General features: G+C 42.1%; 1 protein-coding gene across 1 annotated transcript in view; it reads right to left on the bottom strand.

Moving 5' to 3' along the window:
- Nucleotides 1–1,289: 1,289 nt before the first annotated feature.
- CACNA1E (calcium voltage-gated channel subunit alpha1 E) overlaps nucleotides 1,290–23,501 on the bottom strand; it is a 548,688-nt gene continuing 526,476 nt past the window's right edge. Inside the window, exons 44-48 of the mRNA XM_007937646.2 lie at nucleotides 20,704–20,815; nucleotides 17,570–17,698; nucleotides 16,005–16,185; nucleotides 14,658–14,848; nucleotides 1,290–1,832 (exon numbers count right to left, since the gene is read on the bottom strand). Coding sequence (XP_007935837.1) covers nucleotides 1,290–1,832; nucleotides 14,658–14,848; nucleotides 16,005–16,185; nucleotides 17,570–17,698; nucleotides 20,704–20,815 — 1,156 coding nt within the window. The remainder of the gene's footprint in view (nucleotides 1,833–14,657; nucleotides 14,849–16,004; nucleotides 16,186–17,569; nucleotides 17,699–20,703; nucleotides 20,816–23,501) is intronic.

The raw sequence follows: 23,501 nt of genomic DNA, 5'->3' as shown, positions 1-23,501 counted from the left end.
CTCATTAACGACTCTTTGTTTCAACCCTTCTGCCTTTCCTGTATTTATAAAAGCCCTGACAGGTGATGTGTGGCCCACCTTGGACATGTGTGTTCTGCCCTCTCAGCAGAGTGGCTGGGAAGGCTGGGCCTCAGGCACTTGGCCTCACTGGGCTTGGCACAGAAATAGCCTTGCTGCTTGGCAGAAAGGCCTGTGGCTTCCTGGACCAAAGTTTGGGCTGACATTCGGCCAGCATGCGCTGCTATGGCATAGCACGGTCACACATACTGACTCACTTCTACTCTGGTTGACAAACAGATTCTTACTTGAGTCCCTTAAGTACCTCCATGCCACCCTATCCCCACCCTAGGGTTCCCCCATGACTAGCCTCTATAAGAATTAATGCCTGGCATCCACAGGGATCCAGCACTCTGGCCACAAACTTCCCCTGCTATGTGCGTTATTAAATGTTTTAACGTTACCTTTGCCAGAGCCTCAGGCACCTCATGGACCCTGGGGGACTTCCTTAGTCTATCCTAGCTGACACTCACAGCACCTACTATGTGGGTGATAGTTCTCCAAGATGGAGGCCTGTTCCTGCCAGCACCACCTGCTCACCACTTCTTTGACCCTCTCTGTCCTCTGTGGTTTGGGCTCTGGGCTATGGCTTTTCTCACTCAGACCAGCCCTTGCTGCTGTTGTCACAGCACCCTGGCCCTTTCCACTTTGGCTCTTTCCTCCCTCTCGGCCTCCTACCCCTTGCCACCTATTGCTCCTGAGCTTCGCCTGTGCTTCTCTGGGGGAAGCAAGCCACAGGAAAATGCATGAGATGCTGTTGCAGTTGCCCTGGTGGTAGTGGTGCTGACTGAGGAGCAAGAGTTGGTGAGGGACACTCTGGTCTCTGCTCCCCAGTTATGAGCCAAGAAGTCGTCCAGGCTTCTCAGGGCAGTGAGCATAGACACATGCCTGCTAGATCCCTCCATAGCTTTTAGAAGAGTAGGAAGGGGCAAAGGGAAGCAAAGCCATCTTCCTGTCCCTTCTCCATGGGAAGAGTCCTCCTTGTTCCTGTATTTTCTTTCCCCAGCAAAGAGGCAGAACTATGGCAGTGCCCATCTTGCAGAGGGAAATAAAGCAATTTGGTGGATTTGACTGGTTTTCCTTTTGTCCTTCACGTCCTCTTCTCTGATAATGCATGGTGTCTTTCCATCTTCCTCCTCCCTCTTCCTCCCCCCCGGGCCGCACTGGCTTCCCAATTCGGTCTTGGTTTTCTCCGTGTGAGAGAAGAGCATGCATCGGAGGGGGGAGCAGCTCTAGCATTTGTCGTCTTCTTCCGTGTCACTCAGGAGGTCACTGACAGCTCCACACATCATGCCTGGCCCGGGCCCTCCATGCCTACGCCGCCGATAGTGCCCGTTGGGCATCTGCCAGCTGTGCCGCAGGGGTGGGGCAGAGCCTATGGTGTTGGAGCGGCCCAGGCTAGTGGCCACAGCGGCTTCGAAGGTAAGTGTCTCCTCCTCACCACAGTCTGAGGCGTGGGAGTCTTCGTGCAGGGCCAGATAGGGCTCAGAGATGTAGCGCTGTGGGGAGGACTGTTGGCTCTGCTTCACGTGCGGGGAATTGGAAGACTCGGTCAGGCAAGCATTGTTGCTCTCCACAGCTTTGGAGGTGAGCAGGGAGCCACCTTCATTCCCGTCACTGGGTGGAGAGAGGCTTCCAGGGTGTCGCATCAGGGAGCTATAGGAGAGGAGGGGCCGAGGCTTTGGAGGGACTGGTGGAAGCTGCCGCCGGCTTCGTCTTGGGGTGCTGGTGTCAGAGATGGAGGGGATGGAGCTTTCACTCAGGGACCCAGTACCCTGTACAGCAGGATAGAGACGGCATGTTAGTCTGGGCCTGGCAGGATCCCTATTTAGGATCTTGTAAGGTTCCTAGCCCCTCTTATCGAGAGCCCTTGGAGTCTGAATTCTGAGGAAAGGAGGGCTGAGCTGGAGCCCCCTACTATGATTCACCTGTGCTAAAGGATGCAGGGATTCACAGATGGGAATGGTGGAGATTGAGGGGTCAATGTCCTCTAGACCAAGGCTTCTCCACCTTTAATGTGCACACAAATCTCCTGGGGTCTTGTTAAACTGCAGACAGTGAATTCAGCAGGCTGGGGGTGAGGCCTGAGAGTCTGTGTTTCCAAGAAGCTTCCATGCAATACTGATGTCATAGATGTCTGTCCCTGGAATAAATACTCTGAGTAGCAAGGGTCTGGAAGTTCTATGTATCGAATAAGGACATGCTGAAAGGAAGACTTTAAAAATATGAGAAAGACTCCAAAAAAGACTTGTTTAGCAATGCTCATTGCAGCACTATTCACAATAGCCAAAAGTTGGAAATAACCTAAATGCCCACCAACAGATGAATGGATAAACAAAACATGGTGCATACATGCAACAGAATACTACTCAGCCCCACTGGGAGGAATGAAGTCTTGATACATGCTACAGGATGGATGGAGCTTGATGACATTATGCTGGGTGAAATAAGCCAATCACAAAAGGAGAGATATTATATGACCTTACTTATGTAAAAAGACAAGAAAAGGCAAATGTATGTAGACGGAAATTTATTAGTGGTTACCAGGGAGGTGCAGTGGTTGAGGCATTTGGCCGCTAACCCCACCAGCAGCCCTACTGGAAAAACAGGGAGGCAGTCTGCTTCCATAAAGATTTACAGCCTTAGGAACCCTATGAGGCAGTTCTACTCTGTCCTAAGGGGTGGGAGGTAGGGGGAAAAGAGGGATTAACAGTGATGGAAATATCACATTGATTTTAGGGTAGGGTTGCATAGGTGATCATTGTAATTGGTGTCAATAAATCATATATCTGTAAAAGGCTGAACTGGCAAAAGCTGTGTGATAGATATATTTACAATGACCAAAAAGAAAAAAAAAAAAAAAAAAAGAGTAGCTGCTGTGGCTGCTTATGGACAACCAATCTCATGGGATTTGGTTCCTTGGTTTGGAGGGTCATGGTTTCATGGGGCATCCCAGTTAATTAACTAATAAGGTGTTTAGTACCTCTGTTCTACCTCCTAGTTCACTGTGTAGTGCCTGGGGTCTTAAAGGCTTGGAAGCAGCCATCAAGGTCACAATAATTGGTCTCTATTCACCTGGACCAACAGAGGTAAGAGTGTTAGGAATAGGAGGAAGATATGGAATATGTACCTAATTACCACCATGAACAATTACCTCCCTTGCCATGAGACCAGAAGAACTGGATGGTGCCCAGCTACCATCACTGACCATTTTGATCAAAGATCCTAAAAAAGAATCCTGATCAAAAGGGGGGAACTTCAGAACATAATTTCAAATTCTCACAAACTCCAGACTTTCTGCATGGAGGGTAAATGATTCCCTGAAACTACTGTCCTGAGATAATCTTTAAACTTTAAACCAAACCTATGCCCTGAAGTCATCTTAAAATTGAACAACTGTTTAGCTTAACTTGTTAGAAAAAAAAAAAAAAAAAAGTCTGTTTTGAGCAATATGCTCTTTTGAGAATGATCTATATGGGATCAAAGTGACAAGAGAAACTTGAAAGATTAGATAGAAACCTTTGGGGGCAGTGAGTTTATGTTCATGGGGAAGAACAACTCAGAAAAGGAGGTGAGAATGGTTTCACAACTCAAAGAATGTGCTCAATGTCACTAAATTGTGCATGTAGAAACTGTTGAACTGGTGTATGTTTTACTGTGTATATTCTCAACAGCAATAAATTAAATAACGTTTTGAGGAAAAAAGTGAGAAAGAAAACCACAAACAAAGTGAACAAATGCTCTGGGGTTGTTCTCTATGGGAAACCCTTCTTGGAAGTGGGTCTAAGGGAATAGCAAATTCCTTCTCTTACTTTTACTTCTTTCTTCCATGTCTTCATGGAAGTTTACTCATGGAGATTAACTTGGCTTTACATCGCATGACCATAAGGAGCTCTGGTGGTGTAGTGCCTAAGGCATTTGACTGCTAACCAGAAGGTTGGTGGTTCAAACCCACCAGCCACTCTGTGGAAGGAAGATTGGGCAAATCTACTTCCATAAAGATTTACTGCCTCAGAAATCCAAAGGAGGTCACTATGAGTCAGAATCGACTCAATGGTAGTGAGTTCTTGGTTTGGTTTTTATATCCCACAAATTCAACGTTAGCTCAGTCCACCCTTGACCTCTTCAATTACCCCCAAATGTATCTGAGCCCAGCTGTTGGTAGGTGGACTTCTAGGACATAGTTTCTCAAAGTGTGTGTGGTTTATAAACTCTTTGTTTCAGAATCTCCTGGGGGAAATGCCCATTTCTGAGTCTCACTTCTAAGTTACTGGAACAGAATCCTTGAGGCCCCAGGAATGTGCACTTGCAAACAAGCTCCACAGGTGCTTCTGTTCTGCACCAACATGGGAAAACTGCTGCTCTAGAAGGCCTCTCAGTGGTCTATGTCTCTAGAAGCCTGTTGCAGCAGCCTTCCTCTTTCCCATGGACCACTTCTGTTGAATGAGTCTCCCACCTGTGCTCTTAATACCTCGAACAGAGACAAGGTTGGGAGTGAGAAGGAAAGCAGGGCCAAAGCATTTTTTCACACAGCTCTGGCTATTCTTATTTAGGTATCAGCTAAGAAAAGGCCAGTAAGAGAGACATGATTTTCCTCTTGGGATGTCTGGAAGCTCAGTAAATGAGATTGAACTGCTCTCACTTTTGAATCCAAGCCTGAGAGATGAATCACCATTCCCACAAATACTAAGAATCAAACAATTGATCAAAGAAGTCCTTCTGGGGAAATTCCTCAACATCATAATACACACAAAACCAATGGCCAATACTCCTGTCAATGGGGAGAGACTGAAAGCATTCCCCTTACAAATAGGTACCAGACAAAAATGACTTTATCACCCTTCCTACTGAATACTGTATTGGAAGTCCTTGCCACAGCAATAAGGCAAGAAAGGGAATAAAAGGTGTCCAGATTGGCAAAGAAGATGTAAAACTGTCTCTATTTGCAGATGATGTAATCTTATACAAAGAAAATCCCAAAGACTCAGTAAGAAAAATTAATGGAACTAATTGATAGTTTCAGCAAGGTAGCAGGGTACAAGAGCAACATACAAAAATCAGATTCCTTTACACTAACAAAGAGAACACAGAAAAGGAAATTAGGAAAGCAACACCATTTACAATAGCCACCCAGAAGATGAAGTAGTTAGGAATAAATCTAACCAGAGACACAAAAGACTTATACAAAGAAAACTATAAAACATTATTACAAGCTTCCAAAAGAAACCTACATAAACAGAAGACTATATCATGCTCATAGACAGGAAGACTTAACATCAAGAAAATGTCAATTCTCCCCAAAGTGATCTATAGATGTAATGCAATCCTGATCCAGATTCCATCATCTTTCTTTAAAAAGATAAAAAATTTGATAGTAGCGAGAATTCAAAATGGAGTCTCATCAGTAGTCACCATGCTATTTCCCTCTAGCGTCTTAGTGCTTGAAAAACTAGGTACAGCAGTTTGAATTAAGGATTTTGGTTCTCTGAACAGCTCACTGAATCAGAGTGCACCAAACTCAGAGGAGTAGAATTAGAAGAAAGGTACAGCAGAAGAAATTAAAGATCTACCTGGCAGAAAGTGGACAGGCAGCCGAGAAAGGCCACTAGAGACTTCCCTGGGGGAGTGACCAGCAGGCCAGAACGGCCACCTAAGACCTCCCTGGGTCAAGGCAGAAGATACCCCATATGAGCATACCAGCGACCACACCAACATACCAGTGAACACCCCAAGAATCTACCTTCAGCACCTGATTTTATCAGTAACTTGAGTAGGTTAGGTGCAAATGGGCAAAGGCAGAACCCCTGCAACCCAAGCAGAGAGTCATTGGTGCTCCAGGGGTGTGAGCTCACTCCCCCCTCAATGAGTCACTGAATAGGCTTGGGTCAGCTTAGTGGCACTGAGAGAGAGGTCTGCACTTGTCTTTATCACTAGTATCAGGACCACAGATTACTAGCAGGCACTCTCCCAACTCCAGTGCAGCTGAAACCACGTGCATCTTTGGCGCCGCAGGTCGGCAGACTAACAGACAAACTCCCGAGCTGATTGCGATCGCAGTCTGGGTGGGTTGGGCCAGCGCTGCAGGCAGGCGGGGTAGAGAGAGAAATACCCACGGCCAATTGCAGACCCGGGAAGTTGCCTTTTTGGCACCAAGGGGCCTTGGAAGCGGGGTCTTTGTATGTGTCTGAGCCTAGTGGGAAGTGGCAACACCCTAACAACAGGAATCTGTCCTGAAATTGAGCTGCAGGCCTATAAATAACAGTAAGATGTCATCAGTAGCAGTCCGCTCAAAGCCGTAGAAACTGACCTTAGCAACAAGCTTTCCTTCTTCTGCTCCCACCTTCTTTGCCAATAACTTCACTCATCCAATAGAAGAAACCATATTGAGCCAACATAAAACCTCTTGGTTCAAACTCTAAACCCTCTTTAGGACAAACAGAAACCTATATCCACATTCCACACAGTGATTCCACCATCACAAAGAGCAACCCAGCATACCTGAATCAATAATTAAATAAAATAAAATATACCAGCTTCACCTTTTCAAAATATTAAACCATAAAACCAAGACAAAACAAATCAACACATAACCAACAGTTAAAGACAACCTCAGAATGTCTAGGAAACAACAGGCAACCTCAAACAAACAAACAAACAAAAAACAGGACAAGGCATTAGAAGCAAAACCACAAACAAAGGTCTCATTATACATGGAGGAAGAGGAGGCAATAGAATTACCTGAGAAGGAATTTAGAAGATATGTTTATAGAGCTATACAAGAGCCTAAGGAAACCCCAAACAGAAACAAGGAGAACACAGACAGTTCCCTAGAGGAACTCAGGAAAATCATTCAGGAACAGAATAATAAGATTGATGCACAATCAGAACTCATACAAAAACAGCAGTTAGAAATGCAGAAGATGAGTACTGAAATACAGAGCATGGGTACCAAAATGACAGAATTATACAACACAGTAGAAGCACAAAAGAGTAGGTTAGAACTGGCTGAAGAACACATATCCCAACTAGAAGACAAATCCCTGGACACTAGCCTGTATGAAGAAAAATCAGAACAAAGATTTAAGAGAAATGAAGAGAACTTAAAAATCATATGCAATGACATGAGACAAAGCAATATAAGACTCCTTGGAACTCCAGAACAAGAAGAGGTGAAAAAGGCCACTGAGAAAATTGTGGAAGACCTGCTAACAGAAAACTTCCTCCATATCATGAAGGAAGAAAAGATATTTGTCCAAGAAGCTCATAGAACACCACACAAGACAGACTGCAAGAGAAAAACACCGAGGCATATTATAATCAAACTTTCCAAAACCAAAGACAAAGAAAAAATTTTGAAAGCTGCTCAGGAAAAAAGAAATATTACTTATAATAATCAAACAGTTAGGCTGAGCTCCGATTACTCAGCAGAAACCATGCAGGTGAGAAGGGAATGGGATGGCATATATAAAACACTGAAGAAAAAGAACTTCCAACCAAGAATCCTATATCCAGTCAAATTATCCATCAAATATGAGGGCGAAATCAAGGCATTCTCAGACAAACAGAAGTTAAGGGATCTTGTGAAAACCAGACCAACCCTACAAGAAATGCTTAAGGAAATCCTTCCAATAGAGAACCCACAACAGAGATCAACAAAACCAGGATACGTGGCATCAACGCTAAAACCAAATCAGAAATAGATACTCAAAACAAGACCATAAAACATTATACCTTAAAAACCAAGGAACTCAATCAGCACACAACAACAGCAACTAATCTATCAGAGGGAATAAAAGTTCTAGGTACAGACCCTCAAATGGAGAGGAAAACAGAACAATGTCTTCGCAGTATGCACTGTTCTAAAAATGCAGAGACAAGAATATACTCCAAGGTAACCACAGAGAAAAGTAACAATTCTTCTAAGCAAATCCAGAAGGAAGGAAAACATATGGGTTTAATAAGCACAAAACCAACTATAAAGAAGAGAAGGGAAAAAGCATTACCCAACGAACTGAACTCAGCACAGAAAAGTATAAGGACCAAAGAAATACCAACAACACGACAAAAAAAAAAAAAAAAAAAAAACCCACAATAGAATGAAAGCAATCAATTCATACCTATCACTAATTACACTCAAAGTGAATGGACTGATTGCACCTATCAAGAGAAAGAGTGGCAGACTGGATAAGAAAAGAAGACCCATTGATATGCTGCCTACAAGAGATCCACCTTAGACACAAAGATAAAAACAAAAGAAGAGTTAAGGGATGGAAAAGAATATACCAAGCCAATGGAAACCAAAAAAGTGCAGGAGTAGCAATATTGATTTCTGATAAAATAGACATTAAGGTGAAAAACATCATAAGAGACAAGGAGGGACATTATATGATGCTGAAAGGGTCAACTGACAAAGAAGACGTTACAATAATAAATATTTATGCACCCAATCAAAGTGCTCCAAAATACATGAAGGGAATATTAACTGAATTAAAAGGGATAATAGGCAACTCTACAGTAGTAGTAGGAGACTTTAACACACCACTTTCAAGGAGGGACAGGTGAACTGGAGAAAAACTCAGCAAGGATACAGAAGAACTCAACAGTACAATCAACCAACTAGAACTCACAGACATATACAGAGCATTTCACCCAACAAAAACACAATTCACATTCTTTTCCAGTGCACATGGATCCTTCTCCAGAATAGACCATATGCTATGACATAAAACAAGCCTCAATAAATTCAAAAGCAATGACATACTGCAAAGCATCTTCTCAGACCACAATGCTATAAAACTAGAAATTAATAATAGGAAGACCAAGGAAAAAGCATCAAATATATGGAAGCTGAACAACTCACTGCTCAGAAACTATTGGGTTACAGGACAGATAAAAACTGAAAAAAAAAAAAAAAAAAAAATTCCTAGAAACTAATGAGAATGAAGATACATCCTACTAAAACCTATGGGACACAGTGAAAGCAGTACTCAGAGGACAGTTTATAGCAATAAATGCATACATCAGAAAAGAGGAAAGAAACAAAATCAACACTCTAACTCATCAACTCCAACAACTAGAAGTAGAACAACAAAAGAATCCTACCGTATCTAGAAGCAAGGATATAATAAAGATCAGAGCAGAAATAAATGAAACAGAAAACAAAAAAACCATAGAGAAAATCAACAAAACAAAGAGTTGGTTCTTCAAAAAGATTAATAAAATTGATAAACCATTGGCAGACCTAACAAAAGAAAAGAAAGAGAAGATCGAAATCACAAGAATTTTAAACAAAAATGGTGTCATCACAACAGAACCAACTGAAATAAAAAAGATACTGACACAATGTTATGAAAAACTGTGCACCAATAGATTTGAGAACGTAGAAGAGATGGACAAGTTTCTAGAATCACAAGACCTACCTAAATTATCCCACTCAGAAATAGAAAGCTTGAACAGACCCATAGCAAGGGAAGAAATTGAACCGGTCATAAAAAAAACTTCCCACAAAGAAAAGCCCTAGTCCTGATGGCTTCACTGGAGAATTCTATCAAATATTCAGAGAAGAGGTGACACCTATGTTACTCAAGCTATCCCAGAACATAGAAAAAGATGGAGTACTCACAAACTCATTTTATGAAGCAAGCATAACACTAATACCAAAACCAGGGAAAGACACCACTAGAAAGGAAAACTACAGACCAATATCACTCATGAACATAGATGCAAAAATCTTTAACAAAATCCTGGCCAACAGAATCCAACAAGATTATCAAAAAATTAATACATCCAGACCAAGTGGGATTCATACCAGGTTTGCAAGGGTGGTTCAACAACAGAAAATCAATCAATGTAATTCATCACATAAACAAAACAAAGGAAAAGAACCATATGATTATATCAATTGATGCAGAAAAGGCATGTGATAAAATCCAACATCCATTCCAGTTTAAAACTCTCAGAAAAATAGGGACAGAAGGGAAATTCCTCAACATAATAAATGGTATATACACAAAGCCAATGGTCAACATCGTTATTAATGGAGAAAGACTCAAGCATTCCCCTTACGAACGGGAACCAGACAGGGATGCCCTCTATCACCACTTCTATTTAACATCGTGTTGGAAGTCCTGGCAGGGCAATAAGGCAAGAAAGAGAAATAAAAGGCATACATGTTGGCAAAGAGGAACTAAGCTATCTCTATTTGTGGATGATATGATCCTATATATAGAAAACCCAAGGAACTCAGTAGAAAAACTACTGGAACTAATAGGCTCAGCAAAGTTGCAGGATACAAGATCAACATACAAAAATCAGTTGGATTTCTCTACACCATCAAGGAGTCCTCTGATAAAGAAATAAGGAAAACAATACAATTCACTATAGCTGTGAAAAAGATAAAATATCTAGGAATAAACCTCACCAGAGACAAAAGACATATATAGAGAAAACTATAAAATACTGCTACAAGAGACAACAAGGGCACTACATAAATGGAAGAACCTGCCTTGTTCATGGAGAGGTAGACTAAACATTGTGAAAATGTCAATACTACCTAAAGCAATCTATACATTTAACGCAATTATGATCCAGATTTCAACAAAATATTTTAAGGACATGGAAAAACTAATTACTAATTTCATATGGAAAGGAAAGAGACCTAGAATAAGCAGAGCACTTCTCAAGAATAAAAACAAAGTGGGAGGTCTCACACTCCCAGATCTTAAGAACTACTATACGCCACAGTAGTCAAAACAGCATGGTATTGGTACAATGACAGACATATAGACCAATGGAACAGAATTGAAAGTCCATATACCCATCCATCTATGGACAACTGATCTTTGACAAAGTCCCCAAACCCATTAAATGGGGAAAAGACAGCCTCTTTAACAAATGGTGCTGGCAAAACTGGATATCCATCTGTAGAAAAATGAAACAAGACCCATAACTCATCCCATACACAAAAACAAACTCAAGCTGGATCAAAGAGTTAAATGTAAAACCCAAAACTATAAAATTCATCAAAGATAAAATAGGGGCAAATCTGGGAGCCCTAATTTACAGCATAAATAGACTGTCAAGCATAATCCAGAATGTGCAGGAGATAGAAGAGAAGCTAGATGACTGGGACCTTTTAAAAATTAAATTCTTGTGACAATTGAAAGATTTCGTCAAAAGGGTAAAAAGAGAACCTACAGATTGGGAGAAAATATTTGCCTATGACATATCAGATAAAAGACTTATCTCCAAAATCTATAGAAAACTTCAACACCTCAACACCAAAAAGACAAATAACCCAATTCACAAATGGGCAAAAGATTTGAACAGACACTTCACCAAAGAAGATACACAGGCAGCCAACAAACACATGAGAAATTACTCACGATCATTAATCATTAGAGAGATGCAAATCAAACAACAATGAAGTATCTCACTCCAGCAATAATAGCAAAGTTCAACAGATCAAATAGTAACAAATACTGATGAGGTTGTGGAGATAATGGAACTCTTATACACTGCTGGTGGGATTGTAAACTGGTACAACCATTGTGGCAAACAATATGGCGTTTCCTTAAAAAACTTAAAATAGAAGTACCATTTGACCCAGCAATTCCATTACTAGGAATATATCCTAAAGAGATGAGAGATGGTGCACGAACAAACATATATACACCTTTGTTCATTGAAGCACAATTCACCATAGCAAAGAGATGGAAACAACCTAAATGCCCATCAGCAGATGAGTGGATAACCAAATTATGGTTACACGAATCATCTCGCAATGTGGATGAACCTGGAGGACATTTTGCTGAGTGAAATAAATCAATTGCAGAAGGATAAGTACTGTATGAGCCCATTACTGTAAAAAGACAGAGAAGGGTTTGCTTGGGAAAGGGAACTCACCTAGTAGGTTACCAGGATGGAGAGGGAAGGGAAGGGATTAATTTTGGGCTAGTTGGGGCCTATAAACTGACCTAGGTAGGGGGAGGGATATACAGGAAGGATGTATGACCACCATAATAACATTAGGAAATGAGAGTACACTGAATTGTACACATAAGAGACGACAGATGCTAATACCAACCAATCTGTCCACAATACTGCATTGCCATTAACACCAAACACTAGGCTATACAGATAAACATATACACAACTGAGATGATCAGACGGGAGTCAGTGAACAGAAGTATACTCTAGACCAAGGATAGATTCAGCTCAGGCTAATCTTGCACAGACACCAGTGATACAAAATACCTGCAGTCCTTACAGAAACAATAGAAGACTGACACAGAGTAATCCCTCACAGACAACCAGACACTATGGGGGAGAGATCTAATAGATCTATTGCCTCAGGACCATAATACTGGGGGACACCAGACTCAACTGGCACAACAAAATACATAAAAGTATTGCTCCACATTCTACATTGGTGAATAGCGACTGGTGTCTTAAAAGCTTTCAAGCAGCCATCTAAGATGCAGCTAATGGTCTCCTAGCACTGGAAGTGAAGAAGAATGAAAAAAAGGGGGGCATTTAGAAGCAATCAACCCTAGGACATGATGGACCTCGAAACCAGAACTAGATGGTGCCCGGCTACCAATGCCAACCACTCAGGAAAGGATCAAATCCGGAGATCCTGGATAGAGTGGGAGGAAAAATGTGGAACAAAATCCAAAATCTCAATAATGACCAGAATTACTGGTAAGATGAAATCTGGTGAGACTCCCAATACTATGGCCCTGAAATACATTCAGCACCTGGAATAAAACTCACCCCCAGGGGCGGGCTCTCAGTCCAATAGTTAACAAGATGTACATTCAGACCACTCAACCCAGGATGACGCACCCACATACTCTATGGTAATACATCCCTTAGAGCAATAGACCATGAGACACCAGAGGACCAACATTCAAACTGAGGAAACGCAGGACAAATAGGAGTGCATAAATATGAGGGGCACAGGGGGAAGGTTGCAGGGTAGGGAGGGGAGGAGACTGGGTTAGGGTTGGACATGGTAAATGGGAAATGAAACTAAATTTACACATTACATTGACTGTAAAACAAGTTCTTAAAATAAAATAAATTTAAAAAAAGAGAAAATTTAATTACCAATTTCATATGGAAAGGATAGAGAACCCAGATACTAAAAGAAGCACAAAGTAGGAGGCCTCACACTTCCTAATCTCAAAATCTACTATATAGTGACAGTAGTTACAACAGCCTGGTACTGGTACAATGACAGACACATAGACCTACAGAACAGGACTGAGAACCCAGAAGTAAATTCATCCACAATGGACAGGTGGTCTTTGACAAAGGGCCCAAGCTCATTAAATGTGGAAGAGATAGTCTCTTTAATAAATGGTGCTGGCAAAACTGCATATCCATTTGCAGAAAAATGAACAGGATCCATATCTCATACCATGTACAAAAATGAACTCAAGTTGGATCAAAGACCTGAACACAAAACATAAAACCATAAAGATCATCAAAGAAAAAATAGGAATGAACTTAGGGGTCCTAATTCAGAGCATTAATACACTATCAAATATAACACAAGAAGACAAAATAGGTGACTGGGACCTCCTAAAAATTAGACACTTATTGTGCATCAAAAGATTTCACCAAAAGCATAAAAAAGAGAACCACAGACTGGGAAGAAATTTTTGGCAATGGCATATTGAACAAGGGACTAATGTCTAAAATTTATAGAAAACTTCAACACTTCAACAACAAAAATACAAATAATTGAATTAAAAAATGGTCACAGGACATGAACAGACACTTCGCCAAAGAGGATATTCAGGCACTATATACCTCTATCCTAGAGAAATGAGAGCCATGACACAAACAGATACATGCACACCCATGTTCATCACAGCATTATTGACAGGAACAAAAAGATGGAAACAACCTAAATGGAGGAATGGATCTACAAACTATGGTACATACACACAATGGAATACTATGCAACCTTAAAGAATAATGATGAATCTGTGAAACATTTTATAACATGGATTAACTTAGAAGCCATTATGCTGAATGAAGTTAGGCAATCACAAATGGACATACCTTGTATGAGACTACTTTTGTAAAAAGTTAAGAAAAGGGTTTCACACAAGAAGAAATATTCTTTGATGGTTACCAGGGGTGGGTAGGGATGGGAGGGTAAACCACTAACTAGAGGACAGACATATAGTAACTTGGGTGAAGGAAAAAACAAAACAAAACAAAAACAAAAAAACAACCCCTGTGGCTCAAAGACAAGCCTGTTCTCCCAAATCTGGCTGAGATATTTGTGAGCTTCTTTCTATATTGTGACTTTGTACTTATAGCTTATGAAGATTAGGATGGGGTGACCTCTAAACACCAACTTCTTTTTTTGGGAGGAAATCTGGTTTTCTGTGAATTCCTTTAATTTCTTAGCAGAGGAGCATTAAGTAGCTCATCTCTAGGCGAAGTAGGGAGAGGTTCCTGTGAAACTGAGGTCTTTGTGGGTGTTTCAGTGTGGCTGCTGAATGCTCACATTCTACACCTAAAGTCACAGACCACCCTTCCCTGTCTTCCTGTCAAAGTCTCAGCTTGCTCTTTGTACTCACCTGTCTGTTGGGGGTCTGTGACCTGCCTTCACTGGGTGACCTGGACTGACGGCGCTCTGGGGACTCCCAGTCGGCCTGGGTCCCTCGCTCCTCTGAGTTGCAGCGGGAGACATCAGGAGAGAGCAGATGCTTTCGCTCTTTTGATCGGCCCCGCTCTCTGCCTCCGGAGCGGTGGGTGTCAGACTTGTGGCCTGTAAGAGACAACAGTAGCAACTGGTCATAACTTAGCCCACACTGTGCACTGAAGATGAAGAGAAGTCTCCCCAGGTGTCTCATCACTCCCTGAGAGTGAGCCCCTAAGGAACCCTGGCTTCTCCAGGCATGTCAACAGGTGATCTGAAAGGCAGTTAGGAGAAAAAGGCTAGGCAAGTCTTTTGTGAGCAAGTAAGCTTACAAGTTTCCATCAGAAAGACATGCATTGTCAAAATATGCAATTTGTTCTCTTCTGCTTCCTTTCACCCTAGACATGATAATGACAGACTCTGCCAATAATACTACCCAGGAATCCTCTAAGTTCTAAACACAGGTATGGAGAATTGGGCAAAAAATGGTACCAGCAGAAGGAAACTGAGACATATGCTTGAACTAAGTAATGACACACCTAACATAAAGCCAAGGTGAGAATCCTGGGCTTTAAGTCCAAGGATCTTGGTTCTAGTCCCAGTTCTGCCACTTACTGCCCCCATGATATGGGGCAAGTCATTACTTTTTCATTTTTGATTCCTCACCTAGTAAAGAGATTGAACTAGACTAATGATTTTTCTAATGGCTTTTTAACAGAACAACAGTTTTTCCTTTAATAATAATAATAATGAGTCTGAATGAGAGAAAAAGAAACATAATTTACGTAGTAGCACTGTTTTGGTAGAAGTAGAGTTGGTGGCCGCAGCCCAACCCACGTGATTCCAATCTCACCCAGACACCAGGGACTGTCTGATACATTTCCAAGGAATCCCAGGAATTTTGCAAAAGGCCACTTGGAAACTTCAATTCTGATGATTTCCCTTGTCCTACTCCTGAAGGAAGGAATCTCCTCTGCCTTTTGATGAATATAGGGAGGTGCTGTGGTTAAGGCACTGGGCTGCTAACAAAAAGGTCGGCAGTTTGAAACCACTAGCTGCTCCGTGGCAGAAAGGTGGAGCAGTCTGCTTCCGTAAAGATTTACAGCCTTGGAAACCCTATGGGGGTTGCTATGAATCGGAATCTACTTGATGGCAGTGGGTTTGGTTTGTTTTTTTGGTATCTTGACCCGAATTCTGTTCCCAGTGATTTACAGTCCTTTTTGAATCGGTCCATCAGGACAAGAGCCCACTGCCTGACAAAAGAGACAAACGGGGAAGATCTCACCTGAGTCAGAGTTCAGGCGATGGGCTGACAGTCGCAGGGAGGAGTGGTAACTCCGGCGACGTGACTTGTAGGTGTTTTCACTGCTTCGCTCCATGGAGAATTCCTCCAACCACGAGGAATTTGAGCGCTTATCCCGAATAGTGGAAAAAGAACGTCTCATAGAGCAAGGGTCTGTCACCACCTGAAAACATGAGCCCCCAGAGGAATACAAGGTCTGGATTAATTACTGACGGGATCTAATGATAAGAAGAGATTGAGACTGTTGGACATTGCAAACTGTAACCTTGTGGTGGCATCCCCTTAAATCCTTCTTGCTCAGACCTTAGCTGAAGCTGTTCCATAGTGTTATGTCACTGGAACTGGTCCAGGGTCTTCTCTTGCTCGGTAAAGCAACCAACTGAGTATATTGGAGGGCAAAATCTAGCAGAATGCACGCAGGCACTGTGTAAGCTTCCCACAGAGCTGTCTACCAGAGGTGCTCAGCCAGGACCTAAAGCCACTTTTGAAATATGGGGCAGTAATTGATACAAAGGAAGGTTGGGCATTCCTACTTCTGTAGTGATACTGCCTCGGAAACCCAAGGAGGGGTCACTATGAGTTGGGGCCGACTCGACCGCAAAAACAACAACAACAATTGATACAAATCCTATACTGATTACCAAAAAGTCTACACCATGAAAGAAGTATGGCTTTGTCTTCTTTTCTTATTCTCATCAGGGAAAGGAGCTCTGGTTGTATAGTGGATAAGGCATTTGGCTGCTAACCAGAAGGTCAGCAGTTCAAACCTACTAGCTGCTCAGTGGAAGGAAGATGGGGCAATCTACTTCTGTAAAGATTTACAGCCTCAGAAACCCAGCGGAGGTCACCATGAGTTGGAATTGACTTGATGGCAGTGAGGTTTTTTTTTTTTTTTTTTGCTACCTCATCAGAGAAGGCCTTCCCTACCACACGAGAGGAGAGCATGCAATTTAACAACTACCAAGAATGCACCACTCTCCCCATTGTCAGACCCAGCCCAGCCCCACCTTAAATGCTGGCATTTTGATTTGCCACAGATGTCAAAACAGATCCACAAAAACTCTTGTCTCTGTCAAAATTTGATGTAAGACAGACAGACAGGAAAAATAAAGCCAGGTAAACAGACAAAGAAATGAGGCGTGGCCTGCACTGGTTAGGACAAGACAGTCCTGACACAGAACTGTGTGTGTAAGTAACTGCACATGTGTTGGGGCAGCCAGGAAAGGAGAAAAGGAAGAAAAATGCACAGAAAAAAATCCTGAAAAATATTTCTTGCATGGCTGGTTGAGTCTTGAGAGTGCTTAGCCCATGTACAGGGAGTGATGCCATTTTGGTGGCTAGGCAGTGTGGTGAAGGGTTCACTGGAAACACAGTGAGGAAGAGGAGCAGGCTGTACTAAAGAATGTCTTTGAGCCAGGCCTCCTGATAGGGCAGGGGTGGGAGCAAGCTGAAAGCTCACCTAAAGGTATCAGATACTATGTCATAACCCACCAATTCAATACAGCCCGGGATGGCACTGCATATGGTGGGTGGTGGTGGCTTTTTACCTGGGGATCCACAGTCAGGCGTGGCATAGAGGCTGCCCTCCCCGATCCCGCATGCTCCTGGGTGTCCGGAGGAAGGTAGATGCCATGGTTAGAGGACTGCACGCTTTTTAATTCACTAACCTCTGGCTCCTGGAAATAAACACACAGCCACGCTTGTGGGACTTGGTTCCATCTTATTGTTTCTCCCTTCCAGGGGATATTCTGTTTCCTCCATACCAAGAATGGCCTTCAGAAAAGAGACCTGTATCTTTAAGGTCTCAGGGGTGTGTATGTGTGTGGGTGGGTGTGCGTGTGTGTGTGTGTCTATGGGCACTATGTGGTATACCAGATGTCTCAGACAGACAGCTCAGGAATATATTCCAAATTCTAATTCAATTAATGTTTTATTTTTCTCTTATTACCTTCTTAACAGGGATTGAGAGGTCACGGTTACCTTTCGTAGTCCAGTATCATCTTTTTTTTTTATCCCCCTCACTGAACGATGCTTCAGATTTTATAACTTTGCGAAACAACCATTGCTGGTAATAAAACTTGTTAGATATGTGCAGTTTACTTTCTGAGAGGTGGTAGTGTTGGTTTTATTCTTTCAATCTGGAGATGCTTCTTACCAATTAACTAGAAGCCTGTATTCTAAGGGATGTATCAATTTATGATTTTAGTAGTCAAAGAATTCTCTTATGACTGAAACCATCCCAAGATATGGTGGGTGGCCATCTGTGAGGAATGCTTTAGACTAGTGCAGTCCAATAGAAATATAGTACAAGCCACATCTAATTTAAAATTTCATAGTAGCCACATTTAAAAAAATAAATAGAAACAGATGAAATTTTAGTAACATACTCTGTTTACCCTAATCTATATCCAAATATCATGTCAACATATAATCATTGTAAAAAATTAGATATTTCACTTTTTTTTTGTACCAAGTCTTGACATCATTACGTATTTTACATTTAACAGCTCATCTCATCTCATACCCACATTTCAGTGCTCAACAGCCACATGTGGCCAGTGGCTATCATACTGAACTATGCTGTTCTAGAGCATTAGAAGTTTGGATGGGGAATCTCTAAAGCCTTGTGTAACTCTTCTTTTTCCTGGTTAAAGAATGTTAGTTTGGCAGATGTGTATGCTCTGTACAAAGAGAAAGTGTCACTGTATGAAGAATGGAGTTGCCTTAGAGGGGTTTACATGGGCCATCCAAGAAGAAAACCTATAAACATCTTGGATATCTGGAGACCAAAAAAAAAGCTACTTTACTTTTCAGGAAATGACATCCTTAAAACATGAGGGTGTGAGTAGGGCATTGCCCAAAGGAAAGGGTGCCTAAAATATCTCTCAGCCTCCATGACCATTTGGCTGAGTGATCTCTGGTGTGAAAGGGAGGAGTGCCTTCCCAGGGCATGTAATGTGTACACTTGAATCAAGTTACAGAGTTTGCAGGACATGCTTTATATAGCACACAGGTCTGACTCCAAACAGATGTGGAACAACACTGCAGTTTATGGGTGTCAGAGGCGGTATAAGACACACGCACACACACATACACACTCCATATGCACACACTCAAGTCATGGCCACGCCTCAGGACATGGAGCAGCAGCTCTACGGATGGCCAATAGTACACAGTGGAGAGAGTGCCGTACAGCTGACACCCCAACTGAATTACAAACATCAGTACTGACAATGAGATGAACACATATCCAAAGAGTCCTGGCACTAGGGCTCAGTTCTGGGGAACCCGCAGAAATGAAGACATAGTGAAGGAAGCTTCCCTGTGAAAGAAAGGACACATTACTGAGATTTTTCCCACTGGACCCATTGCCATGCAGGCAAGCTAAAGGATGCTGACAGATACTTTTAAGAATCAAATTCTTTGTACCAATTACTCCTTGGGCTCTGGGGCTAAGTTTCTCAGAGGGAAAGACAGGGAATCACTCCACCATTTCCCAGCCCCATCACCAAGAACACCCTCAGGCAACACTCATGCCCTAGGGTGTCTGGTTTGGCTGTCTCCCTAAACACAACCATGCACAGTTCTCTGTCTCAACAGTCACAGGGGACAAAATCACTCATTTGTTTGAGCTACTGAGCTGCTTGCTTCTATTCTGAATAGTACCCATGCCATCAGACATGCACCCCACAAAGAGGCCACACCCACACTCCACCATGACTTCAATTCACGATAGCTCCAGGGTATATAGTAGTGGGGGAGGTACCAGGAGAAAAATGAAGGAGAGAGAAAACTTCAGGTGTATTATAATCAAAGTGATACAGAACTTGTGTAGTATAAGCTACCTGTATGAACTTATGCAAAGGCTGGGATTTTGTCTTTTTAGTCCAGGCCAGTGAAAACTCAGGCTCTAATTCTAAGCTCAGGAGGGATCTTGTTATGTTTGGGAATTGCACTTTAGCTTTGTATTAGAAAAACTAAACTTCACTCTGCCGTCTTCTCAAAGCTTTAACTTGATGCAATAGGTCCCTAGAGAATTTCACCATTTATGCTAATAAGAAACTCACTTGGGGTTCAGGAGAGTGACTTTAAGGACATATTAGAATATTTTTGACCCTGCAGAACTGTGACCAAAAGGCCCCACTTGCCTAAATCTACACAGAATAGAGGAAAGAGACTCTGTACCTCACGGCAGAGAGCTCATCACTACTGCACACACTGCTCTTAAGTTCTCAAGAAAAGGCATCACTAGGGGCTGGCTAGGGCATTCCGGTGCTCTCGGGAGCCACACTGGCTACACTAAGCTGTATGGTTGGTGCTATTCACTCTATGATGATTCATCTTAAGCCTCCATATCATAGGCAGGATTTTATATGTGACTTTTGTGTATATGTTTGATGCTCAGGGGTATAAACTAAGAAGGCTTGGCCTGAAGTAATATACGTTTCTGCAGCAGTGAAAGGGCCTCTGGGATTGTAAAATCCAAAGAGTAAGCATTTGTTAGAGAACATAAGAAACGTAGGCATGCCAGGGTGAAGACAGGAAGTTCCCAGGGTACTAGCTGGACTACCAGAAAGTTTTTCTGGTGGATCATAACTATGAAATAAAATTTGAAAATGAGGGTGAGGGGGATCAGGAAATCAAGGAAGTAATTTCCAGGTCATATAACTCTTTAATTCACCAGAGATTGTTGTTCCTGGAACTGTCCATCATCAGCTGGGTCCATACATGCCAACTGGAATATTTCCTGGGGGGAGAGTGGACTCATTGAAGGGTATCCACTCCGGCCACTCCTGAAAAGCGAAGTCAAATTCAGAGGGTATATGAAAGAGAGAGAGAGAGAAACAGTCATGCCATATCTGCTACTACAAATTCCCACCCTAGACAAGACCTTCCCAGTAAGACCAACACCATCTAGCCTTCGCTGGCTGGTAGGCCTGGTAACTTACAGGTGTCTGAGCCCCAGGATGAAAAGTTTTAAAAATGTGTTGGGAAAGAAAGAAACTGTTGTTTCCAACTTGCATTTGGAATCATTCATCATTTGCTGGTGACTAGCATATCTGTGACAAATGACATCATTTGTCACACTCAGCCATATGGAAGACCAATCCTAAGATTGTAAATCTGTTTCTGCTCAGTTTCCCCATTTGGCAGGAAAATGCCATAGTTTAAACAGTGAACAGTCTGTTTAAATATTAAGCAGTCATGGTCTTTAAAAAAAAAATTTCCCATTCTCAGTAAGTATATGGCCTTATTGTGCCAACATCCCTGGCCAAACTAAATTCAATTCAATGAACATTTATTGAAAAACCACTTTATGCCAGATACTACTTGTCAGTTCATGAATTGGGTTGAATGATTCCAGAAATTGGTGATTCAGAGGAGGTGAAAATGGCTACGAAGGAGGACAGGGACAAAGTCTGCCAAATGTTGAGAGACCTGAGAATGAAAATATGGATAGCTGTCACAGTGCACTTGCTATTAAACTGCTGTTTAGCACCTCCAGACATTTTTAGCCAATGGGACCCACTGAGTTGGTTAGGAGAAAAAGAGGCAGCCAACTTTTCCTGAGAATTTGGCTCCCAATCCAACCAGTATACTAACAGCTACAATTTTGACCTGTTCAAGAACTCAGAGGAGGCATTCTGGATATGGCAAGAGGGACAGGGTCAGTGGCTGAGCAGCAGCTCTATCAACTGAGTAGAATGAGGAGAGAGAGATGGAACATTGCCTCTTCTGTGTCAGTCTTCTGCTCCAGAGAGAGCCACTTAAGAGGTGAGTGTGCATCCAAGGGAAAATGTGAGGCATGATCAAGGATTGCCAATTACTTAAAAATAATCAGTAGTTACAATCTTACTTAACTAAGCCCAAGTGGTAAAGTGATTAAGTGCTTGGCTGCTAACCAAAAGGTCAGCAGTTTAAACCCACCTGCCACTCCATAGGAGAAAGACATGGCAATCTGCTTCCATAAAGATTATAGTTTTGAAAATCCTATGGGGCAGTTCTACTCTGCCCTATGGGGTTGCTAGGAGTTGGAATTGACTCAACAACAATGGGTTTACAATCTTCCTTAGATTAGGATCACAGGGAAAGATGAGAATAGCAGAGAATCACCTCACTGGACCCATGCTAGTCGTGAGGGTTTAACTGAGTTTTCACAAATGCTACAGAGCCATCTGATATTTGAATGACCTGCTTAAATTTCACTCATCTTCCTCAGTGTGCCTTCTCCTGAGAAAAACCAAGAACAAGATGAGCAGAGCTATGATGAGAAATGGATCCCCTTTTGTCTTACAGACAATGAGTAACTGCTGAATCCCTGGTTGGTAGACAGGCCCCTTGGAATCACTGAATGATTTGAACCTAGAGGACCTCCTACTTAAAATCCTCATCAGCCTTTCATTGCTTTTGATTAAGTCCTGAATCTAGAACCTGGCTCCATCCTTTCATGATCTAGTCCCTGCCTCCTCTACCTCTTGTTGCCTCATATTCTTCCTTGCACCTTGAATAGCAGACATACCTGTCATTTTTAGTTGAGTATGCCAGACTTCTTTCTGACTCAAAACTTAAATACATACTGTTCCCAGAGTATAGAATGCTTCTCTTTGCAACAAAATCTTTCCATGTTATATTGAATTTATCCTTCAGAATTCTTATTAGAACTTCCTTAAGGAAATCTCTGATCCAACCTTTTCCCTACCTGATAACTGGTCAGATCTCCCTGTTCCATGCACTGGTATCATGATATGTTTTCCTTCCTTGTACTTATCAGAACTACCATTGAATCACTGAAAATGACAAATTTTGTTCTTTCTAATAATTAACTGTTTGATGTCTGAATTTCTAGCAGCTGTAAGCTCAGGGAGGACCCTATCAATCAGTTCAACCCTGCACTCCCAGGGCAGGCTTTACTTGAACAAATGCATGGGTCTAGATACATAGGTTCCAGATAGTCCTGAGAAACCAGCCTGCAGCTCCACCAGTATTCCCATCTCAGTAACTGTACCACCATCTACCCAAAGGCTCAAACAGAAACCCAAGGGTCATGTTTGATTCCTCTCTCTTCTTCATTCCATGTAGCAAACTAATCACCGAATCCTATCTACTCTATCTTCTAAATCTCTGAGATTTGACGACCATTCCCCACTTAGTCCAAATCACGATCATCATTTACATAACTACAGTAATCTACTAAACAGTGTTCCTGAGCCAAAACTGCTCCGCTTTAATCCTTTCTCCACACCGCATTCCAGAATGATCTTTTCAAAGAACAAATATGATCACGTCACTCTGATGCTTAAAGCCCTGTTATTCTAGGACAAAGTCAAACCTCTTTATGCTGCTTATTAGACCCTCAAAGGCCTGGCCTCTGCTTAGCTGTCCAAACCCATAATCTGCCACATCTGACCCCCGAGCTCTCTGTGCTCCTGTCATTCTGGTAGATATTAGGTTTCCTTCACTGCTACACTTTCTCTCACC

This window comes from Orycteropus afer, unplaced genomic scaffold, assembly GCF_000298275.1.
Source record: "Orycteropus afer afer isolate SDZICR_OR568_19922 unplaced genomic scaffold, OryAfe1.0 scaffold00043, whole genome shotgun sequence".
NCBI classification, from domain to species: Eukaryota; Metazoa; Chordata; class Mammalia; order Tubulidentata; family Orycteropodidae; genus Orycteropus; species Orycteropus afer.
The sequence above is the reverse complement of the archived record's forward strand: the minus strand, read 5'-3'. Positions and strand labels throughout refer to the sequence as shown.